Genomic DNA, 27181 nt, shown 5'->3' on the forward strand with positions numbered 1-27181 from the left:
TAGCCAAACACTTCAAGCATTGATTGCCCTGCAAGTACTGATGCCCCATCCCTGCCCCTCCCTGAATGAGGCCTGCAGCAACCTGGGACAGTGGAAGGCATCTCTGCCCACACCAGGGGCTGGAAAAAGATGGGCTTTAAGGCCCTTCCAAACCAAACTCTTCTATGGTTCTACAATTCTAAATTTCAAACACCGATCCCTCTGCATAAAGAGGTGCCAAAACAACCCCACAGGTTCTTCTTACCTTTGACTTCCTTGTGGTCTCCATTCTCTTGAGGTTCTACCTTGGGCTGGGTGACCATAGCAGCTTGTGTGACCACCGCCTGTCCCGCGACAGTGTAAGTGTTTGCTGGTGCTAATCCAGTCACGTTGGTGACTGACACAGCTGGGATCTGGTGCACAACGTGAACTGTCTGAACTACAGGCTGCTGGGAGGTCGATGTTGTCACGGGAGTTGCAACAGTGTAGGTGACGGGTTTGATAGCTTGTGGTAGCTGCCGTTGTACAGTAATTAAAACTGGCTGGCTAGAGAGAGGTGATCCTACCAAGAAAGAGGTCAAAATTAGACTGCCAATTTTCATTATTTCTTCTAAGCCAGTCGTTCTTTTAAACTTCACATTTAAACCTCAGAGAATTAACAAGCTCCTTCTCTACTAATGCCTGAATGAGCCAAAAGGTAATACAGGACAACGAAGGTTAGGACAAGTGGTTATTCCCAGCTCCAGGCTCAAGGTAAGGGCTGTACTGGCTCAGCAAGACCCACACACCCCAGCTCTGCCCCCAAACAAAGCTGTGCTCAGCACTTACTTAAGTAAAGCCCTTTCCAGAGAGGAACACGTGTGTGCTGCAGGTGTTTGTGCAGCATGCCAGCACTGGGAATGCTCTCTGTGTGCTGCACTGGCAATCCTGAGGAATGCTCAGAACCATCTCTGCCCTCTGCAGTGCCACATTTCCATTGCCAAGAAGCTGGATGGCAAATGTATATCAAAGAAGGTAATGAAACAAACACATCCTTATCCCATCGTGTCTAATGTTCTTTTTGTTTTAAATAGGAAATTTCTTCTCTCTCTTTATCCTTTCAAATCTTTTATCCCCCCTACTCTGGAAGGATGACATGAGCACAGAGGTGTGAAAGGCCTTTCCTTATTTCTCTAACACACACAACCTTACCTTCTGGGGTTTTTTTCAAGAGAACTGTTACAAGACAGCACAGTCCTACAGGACAGAGGCACAGCCTCTCCTCAGCAACAGCGACCCAAGGTTCTGGAGCAGCCCCAGGTAACAACGGCCCCATGCGTTCAAACAGACCCTTCCTGGCTGTTCCCGACTTTCTCACAGATCTGTTCTGAACAGGTGACATATATACTGATTTTTGGTGTACACACTAAGTCTTGGCAGTATTTTGGGGTCACCCTCTGCCCCCCAGCCCCAGTGCCGAGCTCAGGGCCGCTCACCTGGGGCACTCTGTGCAAATCGCGCTTCTTGGATGACGGCGAGTTTTGGCTGGATGGCGCTGGGCTCGGGCTCCATGGGGACAGGAGATCCTTCCCTGGACAGGCTCTCGGGGGTCTGGACGCCACTGGAGTGTGCAGACAACACTCCAGAGTGATTAGGAGAAGCTGGGGCACTTCTGCAGTTAGAAATGAAAGCAGCAGCTGATGTGTTTTAACTTCTGAACTGTGAAAGCCCACGGCCTTCCTCTAATGAGAGCGTGACACACTGCCCGCAGCAGGGGAGGGCACAGCTACAACCCAGAGCTCAGGATCTTTTAAAAAGCTTCTGTTAAACAGGGACAGAATTTAAAAGCAAACTCCAGGTACAGTTAACGGAGAAGAAGCGGCTGGATGCCTTCTTGGGGAGACTCTAAATCTGTGAAACATGAACATTTCTTCTGGTGGAGAAGAACAATGAGCAAATCTGAGGCTACAGGGCAAGTAGAAAAAGATCTGCACCAGCAGAAAGGCCATAACTTTACAGAGGGAATAATTTAAACCCAGGTATTTCCCCATCACAAATTCCGCTCGAACATTAGCAAACTGAATACACAATTGTCATCTCTAAGGTCAATAAAATGGTAGCTGGTATCTGAGATTTTTCTTTGTAAACAGTTTTAAAATCCAGTAGATGGCAGTTAGAAATTAAAATTATAATTCTGAAAAACCCATCAAAGGTACAGCAAGGCTTGCATACATTAACAATCTGATATTTATGCAAACTGTGTTCTTTAAAAACAAGCAATAAACACAAGCCTGATGTATGGGGCAGCCTCCTAATGAAACACACAGAATTCAAACACTGAGTCTGGATGAAATTAAATTACTAAACTTGTGACTGTATCCAAAGCTATCAAGTCTGTAGCAGCCTGAAGATTAAACAACAGCCATAGTCTTTTTGTTCATCTGGTTTTCCTTACCTAGAAGAGAGTGGTCCCAGAGGGGTTCTAAAGCAAGGTACTCCCCTAGGCCGCCTTTTCCTAAAAGCCTGCTCTATTAATTTGCTTTCAGAGGCAGGGTCTATCCTCCAGAATGAGCCTTTGCCTGGTTCTTCCTGGGAACGTGGTACTTTGATGAAATAACGATTCAGAGAGAGATTGTGACGTATTGAATTCTATGGAACATAAAAAAATATGTAGAATTCATATAACTTTTCCAAGTCAGAATGTGGCCTACTGCAGCAGTTTGTACTATAGGAGACTCGGGGTTCAGCTCTTTAATTCCTTAATTTAACAGAACTCAGAGCACTACCAAGCAGTGCCATAAACCTGAAAGGACTCTTGCATTTGTAAAATCTTTCCCAACAATTAAAAACCCAGTATTCTAATTGGAAATAACAGGAATCCCATTTATTTCATTCTCTCATGAGAAACACGGTGATTGAAACCAATGTTTAGAACACTACAAATACTTGTGCAGAATGCAGTGTTAAAACCAAAAATAAAAATGACCAGTGCTTGTACACCACCCTTCCCCAGGTGTCCCAGCTCCTTCCAGGAGGGCCAGCAGAACACAGCATAGACTGATTCTGATCCTACATGGTAGTTCTGTTGCTGTTCCACAGCTCAGAAAGAAAAGGCTAAATAAATTACACAAGTTCCACAGGCAGCTGGATTGCTGTGAATTCACCCACAGTCCAGTTTGTCTCAGTAACAGAGCCAAGAATTTAATGTGTCAATTAAAACACCAAGTGGCAGCAGGTCCTGAACCAGCTCTTCCAGATCTTTGTCACCACGGTCCCTTTGCACCTTCCCACATCCTCAGTTTGCTGCAACATCCCCCCACTCCTCCATCAGAGCAATGCACAGAACTGCTGACACCCTCAAGTAGCTCTATGTGTGCTTAGCTTTGCACATAGAATTTAATTTTATTTTATTTTTCCATTTTTTTAACATAGATAAACCCCAAAATCTCTCTCAATACTATCACTGAACAGGAAGAGACTGATGCTAAGGATTCACCCTGAAACACTTGTGGGGGAACAGAGGTAAATGGGAAAAAACTTTATGCTAACAAAAGCTCTCAAAAATTTGCAAAGCCAGTGTCAAACTTGCTCAAATATCTGAGTTCATGACCCTGGCGGTAAGTCTGGAAAGCTTAAAGCAGTGATGATAACCACATATGATTTCTTGAATGCAAACTGATGAAACCAGAGATGTTCTTTTCCCTGCCAAAAATGGAAACAGAACTAGAAAGATGCCAAGAACATATTTATAAATTGTATTTATTTCTCCATATGCTAGAATAAAGGAGTAGATCCAAAAATACCTGCTAAAATAAGTTCACAGAGAGGAGCCTTCAAATGCTCATCAAAATGAGACCATTGTATGCTAAAGGATATAAATACCTGTGCCTTAAGGTGTGGGGCTGGGCCACTGTACATGTGTTTGTACTCTATGTTTTCAATGATATGTGCATACATAGCCTCCAATTTGATTTAAAACATCTATCCTAAGTCACCTGAGCTGCAATCCAACTCCTAATGTGGAGGAGCTGGCAGAGCAGTGACTGAACAGCATCTGATTTTCAGCTTTTCCAATTGTTTCTATGAATAGCTGCTGATTAATGACTCCAGAACACACTGTCTGCTGTGCCTATCACCTTGGCTTTAGGAAGCATTACAGCCCCAAATCCACAGCCTGCTCTGTGGCAGAGCTCTTTACCTCAGCATAACTCTGTGTGTGTGTGTGTGTGTGTGGGGTTCATGATGCTCACAAAGAAACACCATCTACACAGATACTCAAGGTACTGCAAAATAGGAAGCAAAACACGCATCAACATTTTATAAACAGAGTCTTGTTGCTAAAACAACACGACTGCAGCCAGGATACTGCACTGTTATGTGGGAAAGGGAAACAAAAGAGACCTCCCAGCCACAACAGCCAAGTCCTTGACTAACCAAACCCTTAGCAAACAGCCAGGAACAGCTACGTTCCCTGCTAACCTTGGGAGAGTGACCCAGCTTTCATTTAGGCTGTATGACAAAGTATGTGATTAATATTGAAAAATCTCTTCCTCTGCAGGGAAGGCTTATATTCTTCAGTCTTCTACTTGTGCAGCCAACATTAACACTTCCTCACTTTTCCCCTTACCCAATCTCCCCAAATTTTACCTCCCTGCAATAACTAAAGAGGGAGCAGATAGCCCAGCATGGACCATGTGCTCCAGGTGTTCCAGGCCCTGCAAACTGGGCTCCTTGGCCTCTGAGACACCCAAAACAGCACCAAAGGCATGGAGCCTTCACGTGTGCCTGGGAAGGCTCTGCCAGACTGATTTGTACTGGTTAGTCATCCTGGCAAAAGCTGAGGCTGGTCTTGTGAAAATGAAAAGAAAGCAGAAATTAATTCTGCAGAGTTGAAAGGTTTGGTACAGGAATGGGCAAGTTCACAAATCAAACAGTGCATGAACCAGGGTGAGATAATGACAGATAACACACTTGTTCCTTCACCTGCTGCATGGGCAAGATCACTGTTTTCAAACAGAGCTAAACTTGGAGCATTTGATATCTCCATTTTATCTCGAGATAGCAACATGGATGTTTACACAACTGTAAGTTACAGAACATGACACCTTTCCTAGATAGCATAGAGGATTCAAATCCAGTGCCAAAGGCACTTTGTTTTCCCCAAAGTCTGTCTGCATCCCTACTAGAGGTTTAGAGAACACCATTCCATCAATAAAGCAGCATTTAAAATACAGACTAATGTAAATTGCCCACTTTGCTGGAAAACTTACAATCAGAGGAAAGACAACGTGCTCATTTGACAAATTCTGTATCTGAAGGGTTATGAGGCTTACCAACTGCCTGCTCATGACCATTTACAGCTGCCAGTATTGCTCACATGTAAAACAAAAATATTCCAGAAATCAAAATTACCTGCCAGCCCTTGTCTGCTGTCCTGTAGTAGGGATAATTTTTAGTTATGTGCGTATAAATTCCATTTAGTGTAAGCTGCTTATCCGGGGCCATTGTAATTGCTTGGACTATTAACTGTGCATAGGAGTAGGGTGGCTTAGAGTCATCCTGGACAGAAACAAGAAAAGTCTGCATCAACAAACTTTGAAGAGATACACACTTCTCACCAGATCAAAAGTCATAAAACATCATTAACTTGACTTAGGGCACTTTTGGACAACCAAAATCTTGAGGCAGAAAAGAAACTAAGAAAGCTTCAATCTTCTGATTAGCAATTTTAGGATTACATACATTTTGCAGATATGTATAACAGCAAAGAATTTTCTATAGCCTCCAAACAGATCTATAACTGCACACAAACCCTCCCCCAAAGGGGACAGGGGTAATCAATCAATCAATCAATCAATCTCACATCTGATCACAAAACCCTACACATTGTTTTTAAAGCCTGGCATGTTAAATTACCACTCAGTGCATACACCTTAGCAAACAAAACATCCCAAGTCTTCCATTCAGTTCAGGTGTAATTTCTGGCATTGGTTTCAAGCTGTGTTTACCTTCGGGCTGTCTCCCCCTGAAGCTTCCTTGTCGTTTTCTGACTGTGAATTGTCAGCCATCAAATGTAGGTCAGATGCTATTCCACGACTCATTTTGTACCCTGAAGAGCCTGCGCCGCGGGGGCTCGATGGGCAGGAATTCGCAGCACTGTAGAGCATAAAAAGAAGATCCTACTATTTTGTTATACAGTATATCACCACATTATGTCTCATCAAAAAGCTCTTACTGCAGCAAAGCCACTACCAGAGATGTGAGGCTGCAGCTAAAGGGCTGGCAGGGCTTCCATTCCAAACCACCTTCCATGCCTTGCTAAGCCAGCCATGGAATCAGAACCACTGCAGGAAGAAACCTCACTCAGGCTTTCCTCCTCCAGACAAGGATCAGCTGATTGAGCAGGCTGTACTGTATCTGTGTAAGATTTGCCACCTTAAGTCCACCTTAACTGCATCAGCAACCACAAATTTTCAGACACTTGTTGGAAACAAGACACACATCTTGCATGGAATTTCTGCCATATGCTTGTGTTCAGTCTGCCCCCAAAAAAATCATCTCTCCTGTGTAGTGTTTTTGCACATTTGAGAAAATATAGCAAGCAGTGAGGTAAAAAAATTTTGATTCTCATTTAAATTGAAACCAGCATTATTTTAAGTGTTTACAGGTGTGTGCACATACTTACACATACATATGTGTATAAAAATCATAAATTTATCTATAAATGGGATGCATCAGCACTGACTCAGCTGATTTAATGCAGTATTGGGCCAACAGAGCAGATACACTGTTAGAAAGCAAGAGATGGTGCCAAACGCTACAAAAGTATCTCCTAACACTTCACATTTTGCCATCCATCACAGAAAACCAGGTAAAACTGGATATAATTCCACTGGAACATCTTTCTACCAGTGGTCCCCTGCCTTGCAGAATCCACAGGAACTGCAGCTGCACGATGCCAATTTTCTTCTATGATTTCCTTTCATCCAAGAGGAAAGAGAAAGTCAGCAGGTGAGGTCCATCCCCTTCCCCAGAATAATTCTGGCAGCTCTCTTGCAAGGACACACTCTCTGCAATTCACACTGCAGCTGATTTCCAGGCAGCCCTCAGAAATTCCAAAAAACTAGAAATCTCAATAGCTGCACCTGGCTGCGCCCCCAGAACCAGCCTTATCTCCAAAGATAATCTTTAATCTTTGAATCTGTGGTTCAAAACATCAACAACAAATAAATCTAGACAATGTTCTTTACATCTGTACACCAAAGCTTTAACAATTTACATCTGTCAAGGTTTGTTTGTCTGCCTGGCTGGCCCCTCAAGTTTTTTGCTACCTCCTTTCTTATGTCCAGAAGGAGACAAACACTACAGACTGGGCAATATATACTTACACTGAGAGTATCAAAGCTTCACTTCCCAAGAAATCCACCCATGATTTGTTACTAGTGATATATTTACTATAAGAGAGAGATGGCAATTTTTAAGTGTTGTATAGAAGAATCCTTGGTTAAAGCCCAAATGTGTAGTTACTTTATTTTTTTAGATATAGGTCACTCCTGCTCTGTGTTTGCACGTATCAGCTGACAACATCCCTCTGCTCTGCTCACTTCAGCATATATTGACAAAGAGACACATATGGTATAATCAAAGCAAGTTTACAAGCCTTCTACAAAACAGGATGATTTGCAGAGAAACTGTCAGGCTTTGCTCTCAAAATAGACTCCAAACTGTCATCTTTTTTTTTTCTGTAATAAACTACTCAACAGGTGCATGAAAGCCCTGAAGAGAATTACAAAATTCATAGCAAGGCAAAGCCAGTGGTGATAGATGGGATATTATCTGAAATATTTGTGAGCTGCTCTGTCATTGGCAAGATGTGTTTTCCCTGAATTCTTATAAGAAAGCAAACCTGTAACACAGCCAAGGCTAGGTATCTTTTCTCTCTGCTTCCATCATTTAAGCAGGTGTCATTAAACACTCCCAGAGAGAGAGCAAGAGCTTGGCAAACATGCAAGAAGTCAATTATCCTTCCATTCAAATCTCATTAACAAGTTGTACCTTTTTAAAAAGTGAGCATGGACCGTTCTTCACTCAAGTGAAGACACAGGAAGGGAGAGGGGACAAAAAAAGCTTCCAAAACCATGTAAGTGACTGAAACAACTTTCAGGGCCTTGACATGGAAGTTTTGCTCCTGATCTTTCCAAGACTTTGAAAAATCCCATCTGAAGTAATTTGTGAGGACGGGTTGCTTGTGTTTAATTGAGTTTGGTCCCAAGTAAAAGGTGGGACAAGGGCTGCAATTACCAAAGAAGCAGCAGAGCAGGGAAAATCCTGGATCAGCCACCCTGACACTGAGCTCTGCACCTCAGCCTGTGCTTTCAGTAAAAGGTCTGCTCCCTTCCAGCAGTGACTAACCCATAACAAATCTTCTGAAGTAACAGATCAGTCCATTTTCCACACCAATAATAACCCAAACCACCATTTTTGCTGATGATGAACTTCAGGACAGTGACAAATCAGGACGTTTTAAAATGGTGTAATTTAAAATTGTCTAATTTGAAGCACTGCAATAAGCATGCAAGAGCAAAAAGCAATTTAAATTGTTGAAATGCAAGAAAAATCCCAGGTTCTTGAGCAGAATGTTATACATTGAACATGTTAATGTTCATGCAGCTATGTCAGCAGAAAGGGGGTTTCTGGAGGCAGGTAAGGCTGAGCTTCAGCTGAATTTTGACATCAAAAGCAGAATCTTGAATGAGAAAGTTGTGCTGAGGCTGACTGCACGTGGCCCTGATCCCACCTGCAGGGTTTAAATACCTGATAGTTCCTGTGGGAGAAGGGAGGGGGCTGATCAGGTGAGCCATGTTGTCTGGAATGTTTATTGTTAAGGGAGAGATCTGGGGTTGCACAGGCTTCACTGGGGACTCCGGGGCCTCCTGTTTTTCTCTCTTTTCATTGGACAGAGCTGTGAATGTTATCTTGATGTTTGTGCTGGGAAACCTGAAAGTACAGCTGAAAAATAAAAAAAAAAAAAAAAACCAAATATATGAGCCACTTGTTTACAGAATGTAAGACTTTCTGAATAACTTGCACGTTATCACCTAAGCTCATTTAGAATTTATAATTTTATATATATATTTATAATTACCCATGACCATCTTAATTTTAAGATCATACAGAGAGATCAATATGACCAGAAAAGATCCCCAGGTAAGCAACTGACATTTGTTAGGGAATAAAAAGGAAATGCAATTTTTTCTAACAAGGGCAGTTTGCGCATTGTGTCTAAATTTCATGAGGTTCATCCTGATCTTGCAGTACCCCCAAAGCAGAGCTATTTTAAAAACAAAACCTCATTATTTTATGATGCCAAGGAAAGGCTTCAGCAAATGAACAAGTTGGTCCATGATAGCAGAATTAATCAGAAGCATGAACGTTGGCCAATTTGAGGTCTAACCAGTTTCATAGACTGGTCTAAGAGATTTGGGTTCTTTTCTCTTAAAATACCTATTAAATTAAATATATCTCAATTCCAATTCTGCTCATTTACAGGGTATACTGCTGCTTTAGTACTACATTCAAATACCTTTTTTCAGAGCTGAATTTAAGACCCAATTTCAGTAAACTGCCTATTTTCATGTATTACCAAGGATTACACACCTAAATTTAATGACAAGCAATAAATTAACAATGTGCAACTGTTTACAAATTTGAAAAATAAAATGCAATGAATGTACCTTAGGATAATCCTCCTTCTACATCCCTGTGCACAGCATTTAGAATTGAACCCAATTAAACAGGACAGGCTTGTTTCTGACTTCTCAGTAAATAAATTTGCTCAATCTTGAGCAAAGCAGAAACTTAATTTTGTCTCAACAAAAGCATCTATAAAAATACAGTTCAAATAACTTTACTACCTCCTCATCCTTAAGTTGTTAGACTACACTGAGCACTAAACCCACGATGACATTTACACACCTCCCACATGATGAAAAGGACTTTCCAGCGACACTATACCCAGAAAGAAACCTTACAAAATGTTGGGGTTTGGGTTTGTTTTGCTTTTAAGAGCTTCTAGGCAGATCTAGTTTTATACAAAAAGGAAACAAGCACATGCTGGAACAAGGGGTAAGAAATGAGCTATGAATGCAAAATACAGACTGTAAATAAAAGTGATCATTCCTCTGGAAAAATATATTAAACATAAAAGTGATGTAAGAATTGGCAGGAACACTCAGCTGCGGAGTAGCCTTAGAAATGAACTCTCATGTGTTTTGGCTTTCATATCTTAAAATGAATCTAAGGATGTTTATAGAACAAAGGCAGCATTTGATTTTCACTATGTCCCTTGCCACATGCACCACAGTGGTTCTTTTTCCCTACAATCCACATTCAAGGATCAGGAAAAAGAGAAAGAATTGACAGTGACCTTCCTTTTCTCTCTGTCTTACTTCTGAGTACGGACCGTGTCCGCATTTAACAGACGACCTATTTCTGAAACATGCTCAATGTACTAAATTAGGAACAGAATCTATGCCAAAAAACTGCACAAGCATTTCAGCAAGGAAGTTAAGTGGACCAATTTCTGGGTTGGGTTTTTTTAATACATTCAGTAACAACTCATTTCTCCGATTTTTCCAGTAGAAAGTATTTTGTGCTTGTATCGTTTTAGTGACAATGGAAAGGGGTCTTGGTTGTTTTGCTAATAAAAATATTTTCCAAGCATTTCTTTTAAGCAGCAACAAAAAACAACACTCAAGTGTATGCAAAGACAGCCAAAGATTAAGTAAAAATCCCTGTGAGAAAGTGAACAACAACATCTGCTTGACACAAACACAGATTTAGTCACCTTCCCTGTGCATTTCATGAGGCTATTCCATACCTGCAAATTTACCTTAAATGCTTGTAAGACCACATTTATTTCAACTCAAGAAAAACATGGGAAGAATTGGACATGGGTTTAGGTGCTAATTCTCTGATTAGAGTCCTTATTGCCTGGTAAAAAACCACCCCAGTGCACAGCACTGAGGAACTGGAGTCCTCCCGTGCCACACCAGGTGAGGATGGGGAAGAGGTGGATCTCCACAACTTCAGGAACATGGAGAGGCAGAAAAGGAATATTCAGCAGCTCCTCTGGTATTCCATGTAGGCACACACATATTAAAAGATCTCCCTTTTACCCTACTGCAGCCCTGAATCCATCATCTCCCTGTGGGCACCTCTGGCAAACAAGGCAGCAGCACAGACATGGGGCTCTCAAATGTTCAAGGTTGGAAAAATCCACCCACAAAAAGCAGCCCCAAACACAGGAGCTTTGACCAGCCAGGAGACTCCAGAGGTTCTACACATGCCAAAAAACCTTTAACTGACATGAAAACCCAGAGGCATCCCCAGTGCAGTTTACATTTCCCATGCCTGAAAGGCCAGTGTAAGTAAGGAAGATACAATGTACTTACAAATCCCTGTCTGGTTAGAGCAATGAACACCTGAATATTATCAAAAGACCACATCTGTCAATTGATTCATATTTGCAAACAGTTTTTTTTTTTTTAATGGAAGGATATTTTTATATCTGGAATTCAGCCAAAAAGCAGAATAAAGAGTGTATACTAACCAAGAGAATTCCTGAATAAATTGCAGTTATGCAAATGTCTGATGTTTACATCCAAAATCAAAGTACAGAACATGTTCTAATTTGATCAGAATCAAGTTGGTTTTGGCATATTCTTTAGTTATACAATGAACTAAACAAAAACCACAGAAACACCCACAGGGAGAGACCTCATCAAACATTTAGTCCTTCATAAGCTGAATTGGGTTTTACTCACTGTTCAAAAGCTTACAATAGTTTCACAATACACTACCACAGGATGGCTTGCTGGAGTAAAAACTCATCTAGACAACCCAGTTACAAAAAAAATCCCAAAGAAATAAATCTGTTTTGCATATTTATTGGTGACAAGTCCAGGTGAGCATCACAATGGAGCCACTGCATGACCCAAGGAACCACAGAGGAGGTGTCACAGCTAAAACGTAGCTCATTACATCACTAATTCTTTAAATTAAAAAAAAAAAGCTCATTGTGGGTTGACTACTGGAAAACAGACAGCAAGCATCACATCATTTCAAACTATTCCACAGATAACTCCTTTATACCTGCAGTTCCCAGCCAAACACAGCGATGCTGATCCAGGCAGGACCTCTATAGAGTTTAGGAACTTTGCAGGGTGACAGAGAAGTGTCTCAGGGTAAAATGTACAAAGTCTAGTTTTGTCACATCTATATTTCCAATATTTTCTCATTTCCCCTCAGCAGTTCTGTCCATACTGCAGGGAAAAGCTGATGATACACTTGTGTGAAAATACCATCTGCTGGGAAGGAGGAATTTCATCCTGTCTTTACCTGGGAAACCAAAACACAGCAGAAGAATTCAATTTCTTCCCTGTACATAAACCCTGCTGTGACACCAAGTGCTTCAGCATCCTTTGAATTATTCCAGTTTAATTGCCTTCTAAGAACCAGGACCAAAATCAGACAGAAGCTGCCATGCCACTTTGATCAGCTGGTTCTTTTATCAGCACCTCCAGATTTTACATTCAAATAGATTATAAGGGTTGAGCAGTGATAACCCCTGAAGTCAGGGTAGTTACAAGTGCACAGCTCAATTCCTTCACACTGACTGTGATTCTGAACCCCTGTTAACTTAAAGATCCCCTGAGATTTAAACAGATCTGAAAGAATAACAAGATGCCTGGTTTTGAACTCTTGTTGATTTACTGAGAGCCAAGGACAGCTTCAGCTTTTCACATTAAAAAGCCAAGACTCAAAAAAGAACCCAGTCAGCATCCGGGAGATTGCTTGTGTCGATTTTTGACTTCAAATACTTTCAAGGTGAACACGGGCAGTGTTAACTCCCCACAGAGAGAAGCAGAGGTCATTATCAGCATCTGCACCACCAAACACAGCTTTTCCAGTTTTCTCTGACAGTACAGCAGCCCAAGATGATACTATCTGTATTTCCTTCTGCTATTTTGATCAGTGAAGTAACCAAAAAACATGGAAATCACTATACTTCTAGCTATGGTCTCCTTTCCATGGAAGGGAGATTTGAAACTGATCCATTTTCTAATTCCTCTTACCTACCTACTTGTGATTCACTTCCCAAACTTTCCCCTGATTCCAGTAAAAATGACTCTCACAGCCAATTCATTTATTTATACTTCTGGCAGAAGATGTGCACACTGACACTTAATCACCTACAGTGTACACTAACAGGCCCGCTTTTGAAATAATTCTTTTTCACAAGTCAAGCAAAAATTGAGCTTTTACATCTTTCAGACACAATTTAAGAGAAATCAAGTTTGGAAGGGACCTCTGAAAGTGTCCAGCCCAATCTCCTGCTCAAAGCAGGGTAACTTCCAAGTTAGACCAGGTTGCTCAGAGCCTTGTCTGTAAAAATTTTGAAGCCATCCATACATAGGTAGGGAAACTCATTTCCCCTAAATACACTCTAAAGCAGTGAAGAGTTTTCTCATTTGTACAGACACAAACTCTTCGCTGCAACTTCTACAGCTGCTTGTGCCCAAAGTGTGAGCCTCTGGAGAAAAAAATTAAATTAAATTGAGGTCCTTTAGCCTTTCCCTCTGCCCTGAGCATTCCAGCAGTGAGTCCATTCAAGCAAGTGCCTACTGGAACGTGGTGCTTGGAAATTACAATTTGATTGACTTCCTGCTAATGGGTAAATTTCAATTTGAAAGCACAAGGACCCCAATTTCATCTTTTCTCCATTTGCTGCTTCATTTATTATTGATTCCATCACAATGGATTAATAGGATATTAATTATAGATTAAACAATATGTGGCTGTGGTTTTTAACTGGTTTTTAAATAAACAAGACTTAAAAGATGAGTCTTAACAAGTACAACTAGAATTACCATGGAAGTGAAAAAAGCTCAACAAGTTGAAGTATGATTACATATTTCAGTGTCTGAATTTTCTACCAAAAGGTTTCTGAGTGCTCAACACCAAGAGCAGGCATACTGAATTATTCACATCCAGAATTTATTTTTAAGACTTTGGGCTGTGTGTAACTGAACTGGAAGTCAATACCACACTCCATTTCAGGAATAGAGTCATCACCTTTAGAGCTAAAAGAATCAGCAAACCCAAAACTTATTAAGAAGACAAATTGAACTGAATTGCTGTTTTTATTTCAAGATAATCGAAAAGTACCCAACAGTTTAAAGTCTGGGCTTCCAATCTAATAACAAAGGTGATCTATAAATCCATCCAAATTGTCATATATTGAGTAGCCACCTGAAAATTCCCAGCACTAAATGATTACTAATAAAGTACAGGTTATTAGGAAAATACCACACAATTTTTTACAGTAGGCATTGTCTTGACTCTTTAAACAGAAATAATTGTTCAGATATTTGTTTTACAAAGTCTTTTCTAGGATTACTTTTAAAAAGTGTTGTTGTAACACTTTGCCATCACTAAGAGTATAGGAAAAGTTATCACGGATACCCTGAAAAAGAGTGATCCAGTATAAAACTAGATTATAATTATTTTCTTATAATCCTAAAGAGGGATAACTTTCTCAATGGGTAATTTGTTCATGTAGGTGCTTGTTCACCTTACATGAGGGGCCACCTTGTGCTCCTGTCAGAGATTTTAGCTTTAATGTGGTATTTTTAAACCTTTCTCCATTGTTGGCAATAGGAGTATCTGTTTTTTTCTATTGATGGGGGAGTGGTGATGAAAAAAATTATCTATATTAATGGAACACAAAGTCCAGCTCCTCTAGCAGATTTTTAGAAGGGACATTTTTGATGCCCTCCTGCTGGCTGCTGACCACAGCCTGGGAGAAACCACCCCAGCCAGAACATGGCATCACTTCCTACAGGGCCATGTCCACATCCATTGTGGTGGGATGGATTCCTCCTCCTCCTCCTAGCTTTGAAACCAAGTCCTGATGTGGCTAATTTACCATAAATTTACATTCAATTATGCTTGGCCATTACTAGTCAAGGCACTTCTAGAGGTTACCAAAAAGCAACTGCCCTTTAAAGAGTGGCAGTTTTTCCTCTGGGGACTGAATCCCGACCTCCCACGTGTTCCCCTTAATTCCCTGTATCCTTTCCAATTGATTTCTGTGGCCCAAAGATCAATCTTTGCACAGCACGTCCTGCACACAGAGACTGGGAGGGCTCGAGGCACGCTCGACCTCTAATGCCATAAGGAACAACACACAGGCAGATTTTTAAACCAGCAATTAGAATTTTTATTCTGAGCACTGGGCATTCTCTTCACAAGGATTTGGGTATTTTTTTCAGGTGTGCCATCGCTGTCTACACAGTGCCACATTAACAGGATGGAAAACACTCTAAAGAGCAAGATCACTGATCCATCTATCTCTGATCTCTTAAGATTCAAAAGCAAAGATCTATGCAGCATCAGAAGTGATGAAATATTGCTGTAGCCTCATGTTAATTCAAGTCGGCCAATAAAACACTTGTAGCAAATTGTAAGCAAAGGCTGGAAATACAATCCAGCTATAAATTACTGGCTCCCTCATGGGAAACCTCAGTTACAGATTTCCCTGCTCATGTTTTAGCAAGTGCATAAGAAGTATGTAAAGCTGTTGGTTGATATTCCTTACAGGAGCGGTGCTGACCTGCCTCAGAAGGGTCTGGAACAAACCTGCCTGCGTCAAAAAATGATCCTATGACAGCAGAATATTGATGACGACAACAGGAACATTCCTGAACCACCAGCAGCAAACACAAACTGGGTAATAAACACATGACACCCTCTGAAATGGTGCTCAGCTCGTTCCCACTCACAGAGCTGACATCATGAGAAACTGGGCATTTTTAACCCTGTGTTCACAGCAGGTTCTCTAAGGCTATTTGAGAGTTTAGACTGAAAAGAGTGTGCTGAAGTTGTTCCAGTACAGCAAATTTTGCTGCAAACGTAAAGGATTCTATTAACAACTTGAAGCTGATCTCACTCCTCCCCTGCATTATTACGCCACAGAAAGGGTGTTCACAGTATATCACAGATTTTCAGAGGTTCTTCTTTCAGCAGCCAGGATCTCTTTTCTTTCCATACCAACCACACAACACCAGTACCGATCAGCAGCAAAAATATTTATCTTACAATCCTGGCAATGTGCTGTGGTTAATTAAAAGTACCTATCTCAAAATCACAAATCTCCACTGCATTCTCCTCTTTTCTTAAAGGGCAAAATATTGAAACCAGCAAGAAGGAAAAAAAACCAGAAACCCAACCAAAACGTACAGAATTTCAATGCAGTAGCCCTGCACAGGCTGCAGGACTGAGAAAGCACTTGGCCTGCAGGCAGGAGTGTAGGCAGCAGTTACTGTAGAAACCGAGCTCTTCCCTGCTTTTCTCTGAGCAAAAGAAAGACACAAAAGAGCTGGAAAACAGCGATCGATGGGAAGCAGCTTATAAAGCTGCTTGTCACATCTGCTGCAGGAAAACCAGACACTAATTCATTAAAACTGCTCATGTAATGCCTCTGGAATTTGAGGCTCCCCAGCCTGTGAATACAAAAGAAACTCCGCCTATGGAAACACTGCATTTTCGGGTGTTTAGCATCTCTGTACACAAAGCTGTATGCAGAGCCGGGTTGTGTGGTCTCAATCTCTACATTTCCTACTAAACTATAAAAACAATTCAAAATTTGTCCAAAAGCTGGAGTGCCTCCACCTTTGCCAAATTGCAAACAGTCCCGACAAAGCCTACATACATCACTCTACAACACAACAGCTTCCTGCTTAAAAAACACAAACAAAACACTTGCACTAGGAAAACAGAAATCAATTATAATTTTTTCTTCCTTCCAGATAACTGCATTTAACCATAAATATGCAGGCTCCAACTTTCTCCGTGACAGTAAATGCCATTCCAAAACTTCCCATAAAGCACAGGATTTCCAGCCACAGCTGAACCAAAGCTGATAAACCAAACTCTCCCCATCTTTTACCACCAAGTTGGCTGCTTAGATGTGCCTGGCACCTCAGTCTCACGGTACTCGTGGGGGTGCAGAAGTTCATATGGAAACACTGAGGTTCTAATAATATCAATCAGTGTTAAATAAAAGCTATCAGCAAAGCAAAGCAAACTGCTGGGAGCCAAACAGACAGTTCCTGGCATCTCACATTCCTTACAATTAAAGCAGTAGGAGGAGTACAGTGAACAAGTGCTGTCATGATGTGTTTTGACGCAAGCATAATCATAAAAAAAGCCCTTGTGACTCATATGTTACTTTAGTAACAAAAGCCTTCATTTATTACCTCATCAGAGACCTGCATTCCATTGCAAAATTATGCCCAAACTTCCTAATCGCTACCAAGAGAGCAGCAACCCACTGAGGCAGGGCTGCACAATGATTATTCCCCATTCAAGGAAGCAAAGTTTATTTTAGATGGGTTCTTCAAGGCAGAACTCTGCTTCCAAGAGCAGCTCAACCCTTTATTTGACACAGAAATCCATGACTAACTCAGGCCATTGAAGAATGACAAAAACCGCTTCCTACCAACTTGAACTTTGAGTAGACAGCAGTGTTTCATTTCTCCCCTAAATCTGCCTGTCTGGTCAAAGAACAGGCTTTTTTCAGCCTCCTCTCCACAGCTATGGGCATTAATTAAATTTCACAGTTGCTTACCTAAAGATGTCTCATGATCAAGAGCTATTCCATATTTGCTTCACTGTGGTGATACTGCTGGGCTGGGAATCTTAACAGAAATCAAGATTTTTGTATTATATTCTGAGACTTTTTTAATAAACCAAGCATGCTCTCCAGAATGTTTGTTCTAACAACTTTCCGATTTTCCTTCTATTTGCAAATTCTTAAAACTTTTCTCCTGAATGTGCAGACCCTCTAGAAATGTTCTATGCACTGACTGTTTCACAGTGTGACATAAATCTAGGTTCTTTTGTCACTTGTGTGGACACTCAAGAACCAATCAAGACGCCAAAAAGTCTGAAAAGCCACAAAGTAAAGAAACTAATCTACAACAAGCACATTGTTATTGGAAAATATCCTTCAAGAAGCACTCCTCCTCCTGAGCTGTTCTGAGACCATGCCAAGTTCTCAAACTGTGGCCTGTGTAAGGGGCAGCAGGAAAAGCACAGAAGGATAAAAGCAAATAAAAACAACAGACATGATTTAACCAGCCAGAGAGTCACACAACTAGAAATCAGTCCAGGAATAAGAAAAGTAGACTCAATAAAAGGTTTCATGAGAACACAGGCCAATCTTTGTCATGTACTGAAGGAGCAGCAGCACAGAAGAGGAAAGGCCAGCATGGCCACATGAGCTAAACTTGGACCCATATTTGTCACCTGTCTCTAGGGTGAGTGAAAATGGGCAGACACTTCATGATGCCTTTGACACAGCAAGGAAAAGCCTGAAGTGGTTTGAGTCAGGGCTAGGGATGGCTGTGTTGCACTGGTTTAAAGGAAGTTTAAGTGCACACACACACATACACTCCTACTCACACCTCTTCAACATTAAACAAAATGAAACCCACTCCAAACAACATCTACTGAAGTAATGAACAGCACAAACCAAGATTCCTGAAGCCCAGGCTCCTCCCAGGCTCTCTGCAATAAAAGCCTGACCTGGGGGATGTTTCATGGGACACAGGGATGTGACAGCTCCGTGCTCCAAACAGGGCAGGCTCTCCCTGGCCTCCTGCACCAGCTCTGGTCCCAGCCACCAGAACTGCAGTTCCCTGCTTCCAGGAGCCACTGGTACCTCCAGTGACATACACTGATTCAGCAGAAAACCACTCAACCTGAAATGTAGAAGTCTGGTGATGCTTCAGTAAGTTTAAGCCATCTCAAAGTGTAATCTTGACACAAAAAGACATCAGGAGACCTGAATTTAAAAGCTGTGCTGTATTATATCACACAAGACAACACTCCCAATATGCAACTGTTCTAACCATTCTCTTTGAAAGCTTGAGATTTGAGCTAATATAGAAAGATAAGCTTCCAAAACTAATTTCTGTGCTACTTTCAAGGTCTTAACTATAACCAAGCCACTGCTGCCCCTTTCATTAGGAAACACTGACATACTGCACACAGGTCAGCTCAGTAGATCCAGTGGGATTTGAACTCTGAGGCACACCAAAGTTTAGGTGCAGCAGCATTCACATGAGAACAGTGTATGTAAGAAAGCCTGAAGGACAAGGAAAATCAACACCAACAGTCTTCAAAAAGAGGGAGCAGGGAGGGAGTTAGAGAGTTCACCCTGCACACCAAGTAATCCCCTTCCAACCCAAGGGATTGGTTTTAAAAGACAAGGCAAAGCTCTTCCCTGATAAAAACTGCTGGAAAAGAGCACTGAAATTTCATCATCTGCCTGCCCATGAAGCATTATTCCCGTTTCCAAAAACAGATTAAACAGATTTGTGACTTGGCCAAGTCGTTTTGGCAAAGTGTGCAACAGAGTTGGGAACAGAACATATTTTTCCCAACACCCAATCTTTGCTTAAACCATTGGATCATCCCCCAATTCTTCCTTTTTCTGCAACCACTTTAAGAGGCAAAGCATCAGGTGAGAGACATGTCTTCAGGAAAAGGGAGATTAGTTCATTAAATAAGACAGAAGTGCCTCAATCAGAGTTTGTTGTACAAGAGGAGCTGTTTAAGGAGCACAGAAGTAGTGGCTGTGAAGCCTACATGGCAAAAACTGACACACACACACATAGATCTTAGAGCCATATATCACATTCTCCCAAACAGAGCTAAAGGAACTTCCATTTCATCAGTACTTTACTATTACACCATGAAAACTGCTTATTAAATGCATGCATTCTAATTAAAATCTATACAGTTAAATACTGAAGGGTTTGAGGATGCTAAACAACACAAACCTCATTTCCTAGGTGTCTGTGAGAAGCAAGACTTTTTCCCCCTCTTGCTGAACAGAAGAAAATTAAAGCAGTATTTCAACTAATTAAAAAAATAAAGAACAAAAATAAAGAACTAAAATTTCTATCTTAATACTGAACAGTATGTGGAGGGAAAGGATTCTTCATTTGCTTTCCTTTAGTACCAAGGAATTCCTCATTCCAGGTGACAAACAGCTGCCAGGTTACTACAAGTGTTACTCACTCCTGTAACTCCTCCTGTGCAGAACCACCCAAAAACATCCCTGCAATGCATGCCTGGAGGTGCTCAACAACAAGGGCACATCCTACCCCTGGTGACACTGAAGGACTCACTTTCATTTTGTTTATTTGTGTTTTATCTACTGTTTTTAATTAACCATACTCCTACCCTGCCTTTTACCAACAGAATGAAATTGAATAATCTTCCACTGGCTAGAAACAGACACTTTTTTTTTTTTAATAATCAAACTCTTTTAGTGATAAAAGCACTATTTTAATTTTTTATTTCTTGTCCTGTGTAAATCAAGGACACTGCTGTACACTCTTCATCCTGGGTTGATTCTAACTGCATTCCTGCAGGGTTGGAATCCACAATGACCAGATCCATCCCACACAACAAAGAAAATGGATGGAGAGTGATGACAAAAGCATCTCCTTAGGTTGTGTGAACCAAACCCAACCTGACTTTTCTGAGAATAAACCAACCATGTCTTGAGAGCAGCTTCTTTTCATTTAGCTTCAAATTCCAACCGTTTTTGTTGTTATTTTTTTGTGATTTGGCTCCTCCTGACCTTTGAATTTTCTAAAAACAGAGTATCTAAAAGAAAAAAATGGTCCAGGTACATAATACACTGTTTCACTCTGCTTTAAGCTCTGGTCATTCTGCCAGACATGCCAGAGCCAAAACAACTTTGTAGGCAGTAACTAACACAGTATCAGTTAAAGATTTCCAGAATAAAAATTAACATTGAGCTGACTCTTCCTTGCAGCACACAAATTGATGTAGTTAAGTTTATAAAATGATTGAAATGCTGAAAAAGCAAGGTGCAATAAGCTCCAGGAAGGTTCTTAGGCACAGGAAGATCCTGCCAATCTGCTCAAACAATTAAACTTTGCTGGATGAGCAGAAACTTGCACAGCTTTCCTACACAGAGATATAGATAAAGCAAGGTGTCTTACTTTCACCCTCCCTGGAAAAGCAAGTGACATTTGTCCAAATCAGGCTTCCCCAGTTTATCAACTGAGCATCTTCCCTCAATGGAACTGTCAAAATAATCACATTTAAAAAATCCTCCAAATTATCAGTTATCAACTCCCCACACACCTGTAAGCTGGCTCTTCCCTCTAGCACAATACCATTGGCTGTTAAAATTACGTCTCTGTCATACACAAATATTCAATGCTACAAATTAACAATTTTTTGTAGTGAAATCCCAACCAAGGATTGCATATTTAACAATTTCAGCAGTCATAGGATTACTTCAAAATTCCCCTTCACAATCTCCTTGTCAGGCAAAGCTGAAGAGATGCAAATGAGTTCAATGCATATGCTGCTGCACAAAGAGAACTGCAAACACTAATTTTCACAGCACTTAAATTAACATGCTTCCATTTACACTTAAGAACCAACTGATATTGGAAAGATTTCGATTTTCAGAAGGATGTGCAGTGGTGAAATGAAATGTTAATCCTTAATTAGAGAAAGTGTTTCCTATTTTTTCTGTATGTGTACAGCATTATAGTACACTTCTGTCAATAATGACAAAAAAGCTTTTATCCTGAGAATAATTGTATTTTTAATCCCTATGTCAGTATAAGAAGCACCACCAAAAAAGTGGCATTTCCTGTAATAACCAAGGTGATCCCAAAATTAAACTTACCATAAATACTGAAGTAAATAGCAGCAAATGGTACTACAGATGTGGAGTAAATTTCCCTTGTTTTTAACTTATATATCTAATTATTTTATAATCTTAGTGTCCTAGGGTGGCCAAGACACTTAGAAATATCCATCTGGAAAAGTAAAAGATTAATATTCTAAATCATACTATGACAAAGCAAAGCAAAAATGGAGATAATAATTAAAATATGAATCCAAGAGACATTTTAACAATTCTGGAGAGCATGACCATGGCCTTACCCAGCATTTTAATAATATGTACACCTTCCCAGTGCACAACAACATGCAGGCTTTAAGTCAGAAAAGCTAAAAACTAAAATAACAGACAACTTAGACAATTAAAACCAGTCTGTATAAACCTGCATTTTTTCAACATCCTTTCTCAAAATAAGAAATCATCAGGATTTTTTTTACAAGTAGCTCATTAAATATTAACTTTAATGCACAAGTTCATTTGTTATGTTTTTTTAGAGTCAAAAAGATTAGTTATTTTTAAATTACCACTCCTTTAATCATCACCAGGAATCACATCAGGAAGACCTTATGAGCACTAATTAGTTCATTTATTAATTATGTCTTTCATTCAGTTTTGCTCACTCTCCTGAGAAAACACCACTCAGTTTATATGAAAGTGCCAGGAGAATTAGCAGCTTTCCCCCAAGAACTGCAAAGGTAACAAGACACGACACCTTCACCTCATAGAGAGCTTGAAAGCCAAGAAGAAACCTTGAATTCTTCATCTTCCTCAGAAAACAAAACACAAAGTTTTACAGAGACTACAGAAACTGCTTATCAAATATCTGTGTTTGAAGATACATCTGTGGTGAAGAGCAAAATGAGAAGCATCAACCACACGAGTAGTTTGGACCTCCTAAATATAGCACCAGCACAGCTTTGTTGTTTTTCCAGTCCAGCCTCATTGTCCACAGTGGTCTCCTTTGTTTTTCCTCCTGCAGGGTTTGTGGCTCACGTCTGTGACTGTGAAGCCACGAGCAGAAGCACTAAGGATCTCTCCTGCCTGGGGAGGAGGTGGCCAGGAACACCTCTGCTTGTTAAAGCCCTCAGTGATAGCAAGCAAACCAGCACCAAGTGACCCAGCAAAACAAGGTTTTGTAAGAAAATATCCTTTGGGGTTAGCGTGAGAACCTGCCCATAAGGGATCTAGTGGTGCCAGAGCCACATAAGGAGTGCTCCAGGCTCACCCTGGAGAAAAGGAGGCTCAGGGGGGACCTTCTGACACAAGGGTGCAGCCAGGTGGGGTCAGGTTCTGCTCCCAGGGAATGAGGGACTGGACAAGAGGAAATGGCCACAAGTTGTGCCAAGGAGGTTTAGGCTGGATATGAGGAAAAATATCTTCACAGAAAGGGTGGTCAGTCCCTGGCACAGGCTGCTCAGGGCAGTGGGAGACCCTGCAAACAGGATCAGGAATCAGAGTAAGACCTTCCAAGAGGAGACAACTTTCACACTGACCCATGTTTGACATCTTTATCCATGATCTGGTCAAGGGCACTGAGGCACCCTCAGTCATTCTGCAGATGATGCCAAGCTGGGTGGGAATGCTGCTCTGCCAGAGGGATCTGCACAGGCTGGATCCATGGGCTGAGAGCAGTGGTTGTGAGGTTTAACCAGGCCAAGTGCCAGGTCCTGCCCGTGGGTCACAACAGCCCCTGCAGCGATCCAGGCTGGGGCAGAGTGGCTGCAAAAGGCCTGGGGGCACTGGCCAACAGCAGCAGAACATCAGCCCAAGCAGCCAAGAAGGCCAATGGCACGTGGCCTGTACCAGCCATGGTGTGGCCACATGACCAGGGCAGTGCCTGTCTCCTGTGCTGGGCACACCTCAAATCTTGTGACCAGTTTTGGGCCCCTCACCCCAAGAAAGACATTGTGGGGCTGCTGCATGTCCAGAACAGGAGTGGAGCTGTGGAAGGGGCTGGAGCACCAAGAGCAGCTGAGGCAGCTGGGGAGGCTCGGGGGGACCTGCAGCCAGGTGGGGTCAGGCTCTGCTCCCAGGGAAGGAGGGACAGGACAAGAAGAAATGGCCTCAAGCTGTGCCATGGGAGGTTTAAGTTGGATATGAGGAAAAAATTCTTCACAGAAAGGGTGGTCAGTCCCCAGCACAGGCTGCTGAGGGCAGTGGTGGAGTCACCATCCCTGGAGGGATTTAAATGACGTGTGGTTGTGGCACTTGGGGACATGGGTTAGTGGTGACCTTGGCAGTGCTGGGTCAGTGGTTGGACTCAATGACCTTGAAGATCACTTCCAGCTAAAAAATTCTACGAAATGCTAATAAAACCACGTTATCAACCTTATATTAGTATCTCCCCATTAGTAATGGAAAAAGTTGCACTCCTGACTTGACAGAAAACCAATCCCAAGCCTCTCCCTGTCTCTTCCCAAGGATTGTTTTTCAGGCCCACCAGTAAACTAATCTGGCTTGAGCACACAACGTGAACACCAGAGCTCTCACACAGGGCAGGACAGGACAGGACAGGACGGCTCTCTCAGCACTATCTCCCAAGGAGTTTGTTTTAACTAACCTAGAAACCAAAGGGTTAGTTACAGTCTATCTGCAGGGGCTGAATTTTATTGAAAGGTATGGTTAAAACAAGGAGAAAGTGCAGTTTTAATGAACCTGTGCTACTGTACTGATCTAATGTGAATGTTAAAAAAAGGCTTCTAAAAACAGGAGCCATGAGAAGAATACTTTTAATTACTGCAAATGCTTGAAAAATCAAGTTTACCAGCACACTTAAAATGAGAAGCAAAAGTCTTGTGTAACAGTGTATCCTTCAACTCAATGCACTTCCAGGAGAAAACTGAATTTAAAAGAATAATCTATATAAAGAAGTATGCAATGCTAAGCCTGTTACCTACAGTGCACACAAATAACTACGAGATGATTCATTCTGAAAAGCTCACCAAGTCCAATTAATTTTGTGTCAAGCCTGATCCCATCCAAGAGGTAACACTCCCTAAAATGTTATGAAACACACAGCAAAGATGCAGTATATTTGTATGTACATTAAAGTTTTATCTACTGTTGCTCTCCAGAGCTCCCAGCCCATCAGTTGGGGTTGGTGCTCACTCATCTTGTACCAGAATCCACGGCACAGAGCTGCTACAAATGAAGAGTCACAAGCAGTCTGGGAACTTGAGCTGTCATCAAAAATCAGTTTAAAATCAGAAAAGGCCTATGGAGTGTCTGCTTCACATCATTTATCTAACCAAAGATGACAAGGGATGAGGGAAAAACCCTGCCATTTCACAGATGTGAAACATAACAGTGAAAAATTGACACAGAGAAGAGGTATCACAGCTGACTAATGAATACAGACCAAGTCCCAAAAGATTAAGTGTAAGGTCATTTTATCTCTCAATTACAAGTTGAAAATAATCAGACTGGTCTCTACAGTTTCAATGGCCTTACCACAGGAGTTACCTGGGATGGCATCCTAAGACAATGAGCACAAACAAAATAGGGGTGGGGTGGTGGTAAACACAGCAAAGAATTTCAGAAATACAGAATCAACAGCAAGAGTAGAAAAGAAGATTGAAATAAAAATCAACAACAACAAACTAAAAAGGAAACAAAAGGCTGGGTGCTTGATACTGACAGAGGGGAGAAAACCTCTCAAAAATAAACAGCTTGTAACAAAAAGTAAATAATTCATGGCCTAGGCTGAAGTGGGGCATGTGCTGGTCATATGTTCAGCGTATGTTACTGGCACCACTCACCAGCATGTTCCATGTTGTAATAGCTGAAACATTTAGAGCTGAAATGTGCTGCCTTCAGGGACGACATGATCTGGGCAGCCCTGACGAAACACACACCACTCCACACGAACACAGGCTAATTTTGGCTCACAGGTTATTTCTCCATACTCCAAACAATGCTTTGCTTGGCACTAACTCACTTCAAGAGCTTATATTAAATATAACCAGTGGTAGCGTGAAGCAGCCTTTAAAAGCAGCAGGCTCAGTTTATCTAAGATTACATAAAATGACTACTGTGGTGTCTGTGGCTCCTCGAGGCCACTCTGTGCTGGATCCAGGCACACATTTAAACTGCTCAGCACCTCTGAAGCTGTGCACAGCTCCTCTGTGCACTCAGCACCTCAAACACAGCAATACACAACACACCACCCGTGGCCCAGGTGACAGCGAAATGCAATGCTGATGTTTTAAGACTCTAAAACACGGAGGGGGTAAAAACCTGATTCAGATGGAGTTCAAATACGTGACTTCAAACACCTGCTGCCTGCAGCAGCCAGCTCTGCCTCCCCACTCCTGTCAAAGCTGTACAAGAATGCTGCTTCTGCTGCTGCCACACAGATCCCACCCCCTCTGCTGCCCAAATCAGCCCCTTCTGCACCCAATATGAGATCCATTCATTTCCTTTTAATACCTATCATGTAGTATTTTCCTTTTAAATACCCCAGAGTGATTGCTCTTTCCTTTGTATTTTTGTATTAAATCATTACCTGCACAAGTCAAATCCTGTCTCCTTTTAGAACATCTTTAAGAGGGTTATTCTAATGACTTAAAGATGGTGTGAACCATCACAAGTATCTAAGGACCTTTCGGATTTAAAAATAAAAGTCTCCCTCATTCAGTGAAGAACTTGCTAAGCCCAGCTCACTGCTCTGTGTCAGACACTGTCAGCATGTTCTCAGTCAGCGATTTATATTTACCACAAAACATCCCTAGGAAAACACAGGGCAGTTGTCTATATTCCCTTCTTTACATTTCCTGGGGAAAGCTGGAACAAGCAGCTCCCATAAAAACAAACCAGTCACAAGAAGGACAAAACTGTGCTGGTGAAACACACCCAGAAACCAATGCTTGTTTCCCTAAGCAGAGCCCAGGGATGTCCCAGCTGAAATGTAACATCACTGCAACAGGCTCCCAACCCTCCTGGGCCTTACCTACATTCACCTGAGTAATTAACCCTAAACTACTTAGACCTTCCAGATAAGGAATTTTACTGGGAGAACAAAAAAAACACCAAACGCTGTAATATCAAATGTTGTTGCAAAAAGAACAAGTTGCAGAAATAAGAGTTTCCCTGGGGATGAGGCACACCAACCAACACCTTTCAGTAAAAGAATGGAATCAGAGTCTGAGTATTATGAGAATTACCAAAAACACACCCTGCCTCCTGAACAAAGAGACCTGGATCACACATTCCTACACTGCCATCTCCCAGGTTCACTTCCACAACATCAAGATTTTTCTTTTCTCATTTCAAAAGCTGTGGAAAAGCCTGATTTTTACAACCAACATTTCTGATTAAACCACCTTACTCAGTTTTCTTCTCCCTGTAGTCAAAATCACACTCTCCCACACTATGGTTATTTTGTATTCTATGTAACCATGCTTTCCAGCTCTTCAGCTG

At 41.5% G+C, this 27181-nt stretch overlaps 1 protein-coding gene across 1 annotated transcript in view; it reads right to left on the reverse strand.

Annotated features, from left to right (window-relative positions):
* Positions 1 to 27181, reverse strand: part of FOXK2 (forkhead box K2) — a 45156-nt gene that overhangs the window by 4570 nt on the left and 13405 nt on the right. The window contains exons 2-7 of the mRNA XM_053960776.1: positions 8773 to 8967; positions 5967 to 6114; positions 5371 to 5517; positions 2414 to 2607; positions 1455 to 1630; positions 245 to 541 (exon numbers count right to left, since the gene is read on the reverse strand). Coding sequence (XP_053816751.1) covers positions 245 to 541; positions 1455 to 1630; positions 2414 to 2607; positions 5371 to 5517; positions 5967 to 6114; positions 8773 to 8967 — 1157 coding nt within the window. The remainder of the gene's footprint in view (positions 1 to 244; positions 542 to 1454; positions 1631 to 2413; positions 2608 to 5370; positions 5518 to 5966; positions 6115 to 8772; positions 8968 to 27181) is intronic.

Source organism: Vidua chalybeata, chromosome 19 (genome assembly GCF_026979565.1).
Source record: "Vidua chalybeata isolate OUT-0048 chromosome 19, bVidCha1 merged haplotype, whole genome shotgun sequence".
NCBI classification, from domain to species: Eukaryota; Metazoa; Chordata; class Aves; order Passeriformes; family Viduidae; genus Vidua; species Vidua chalybeata.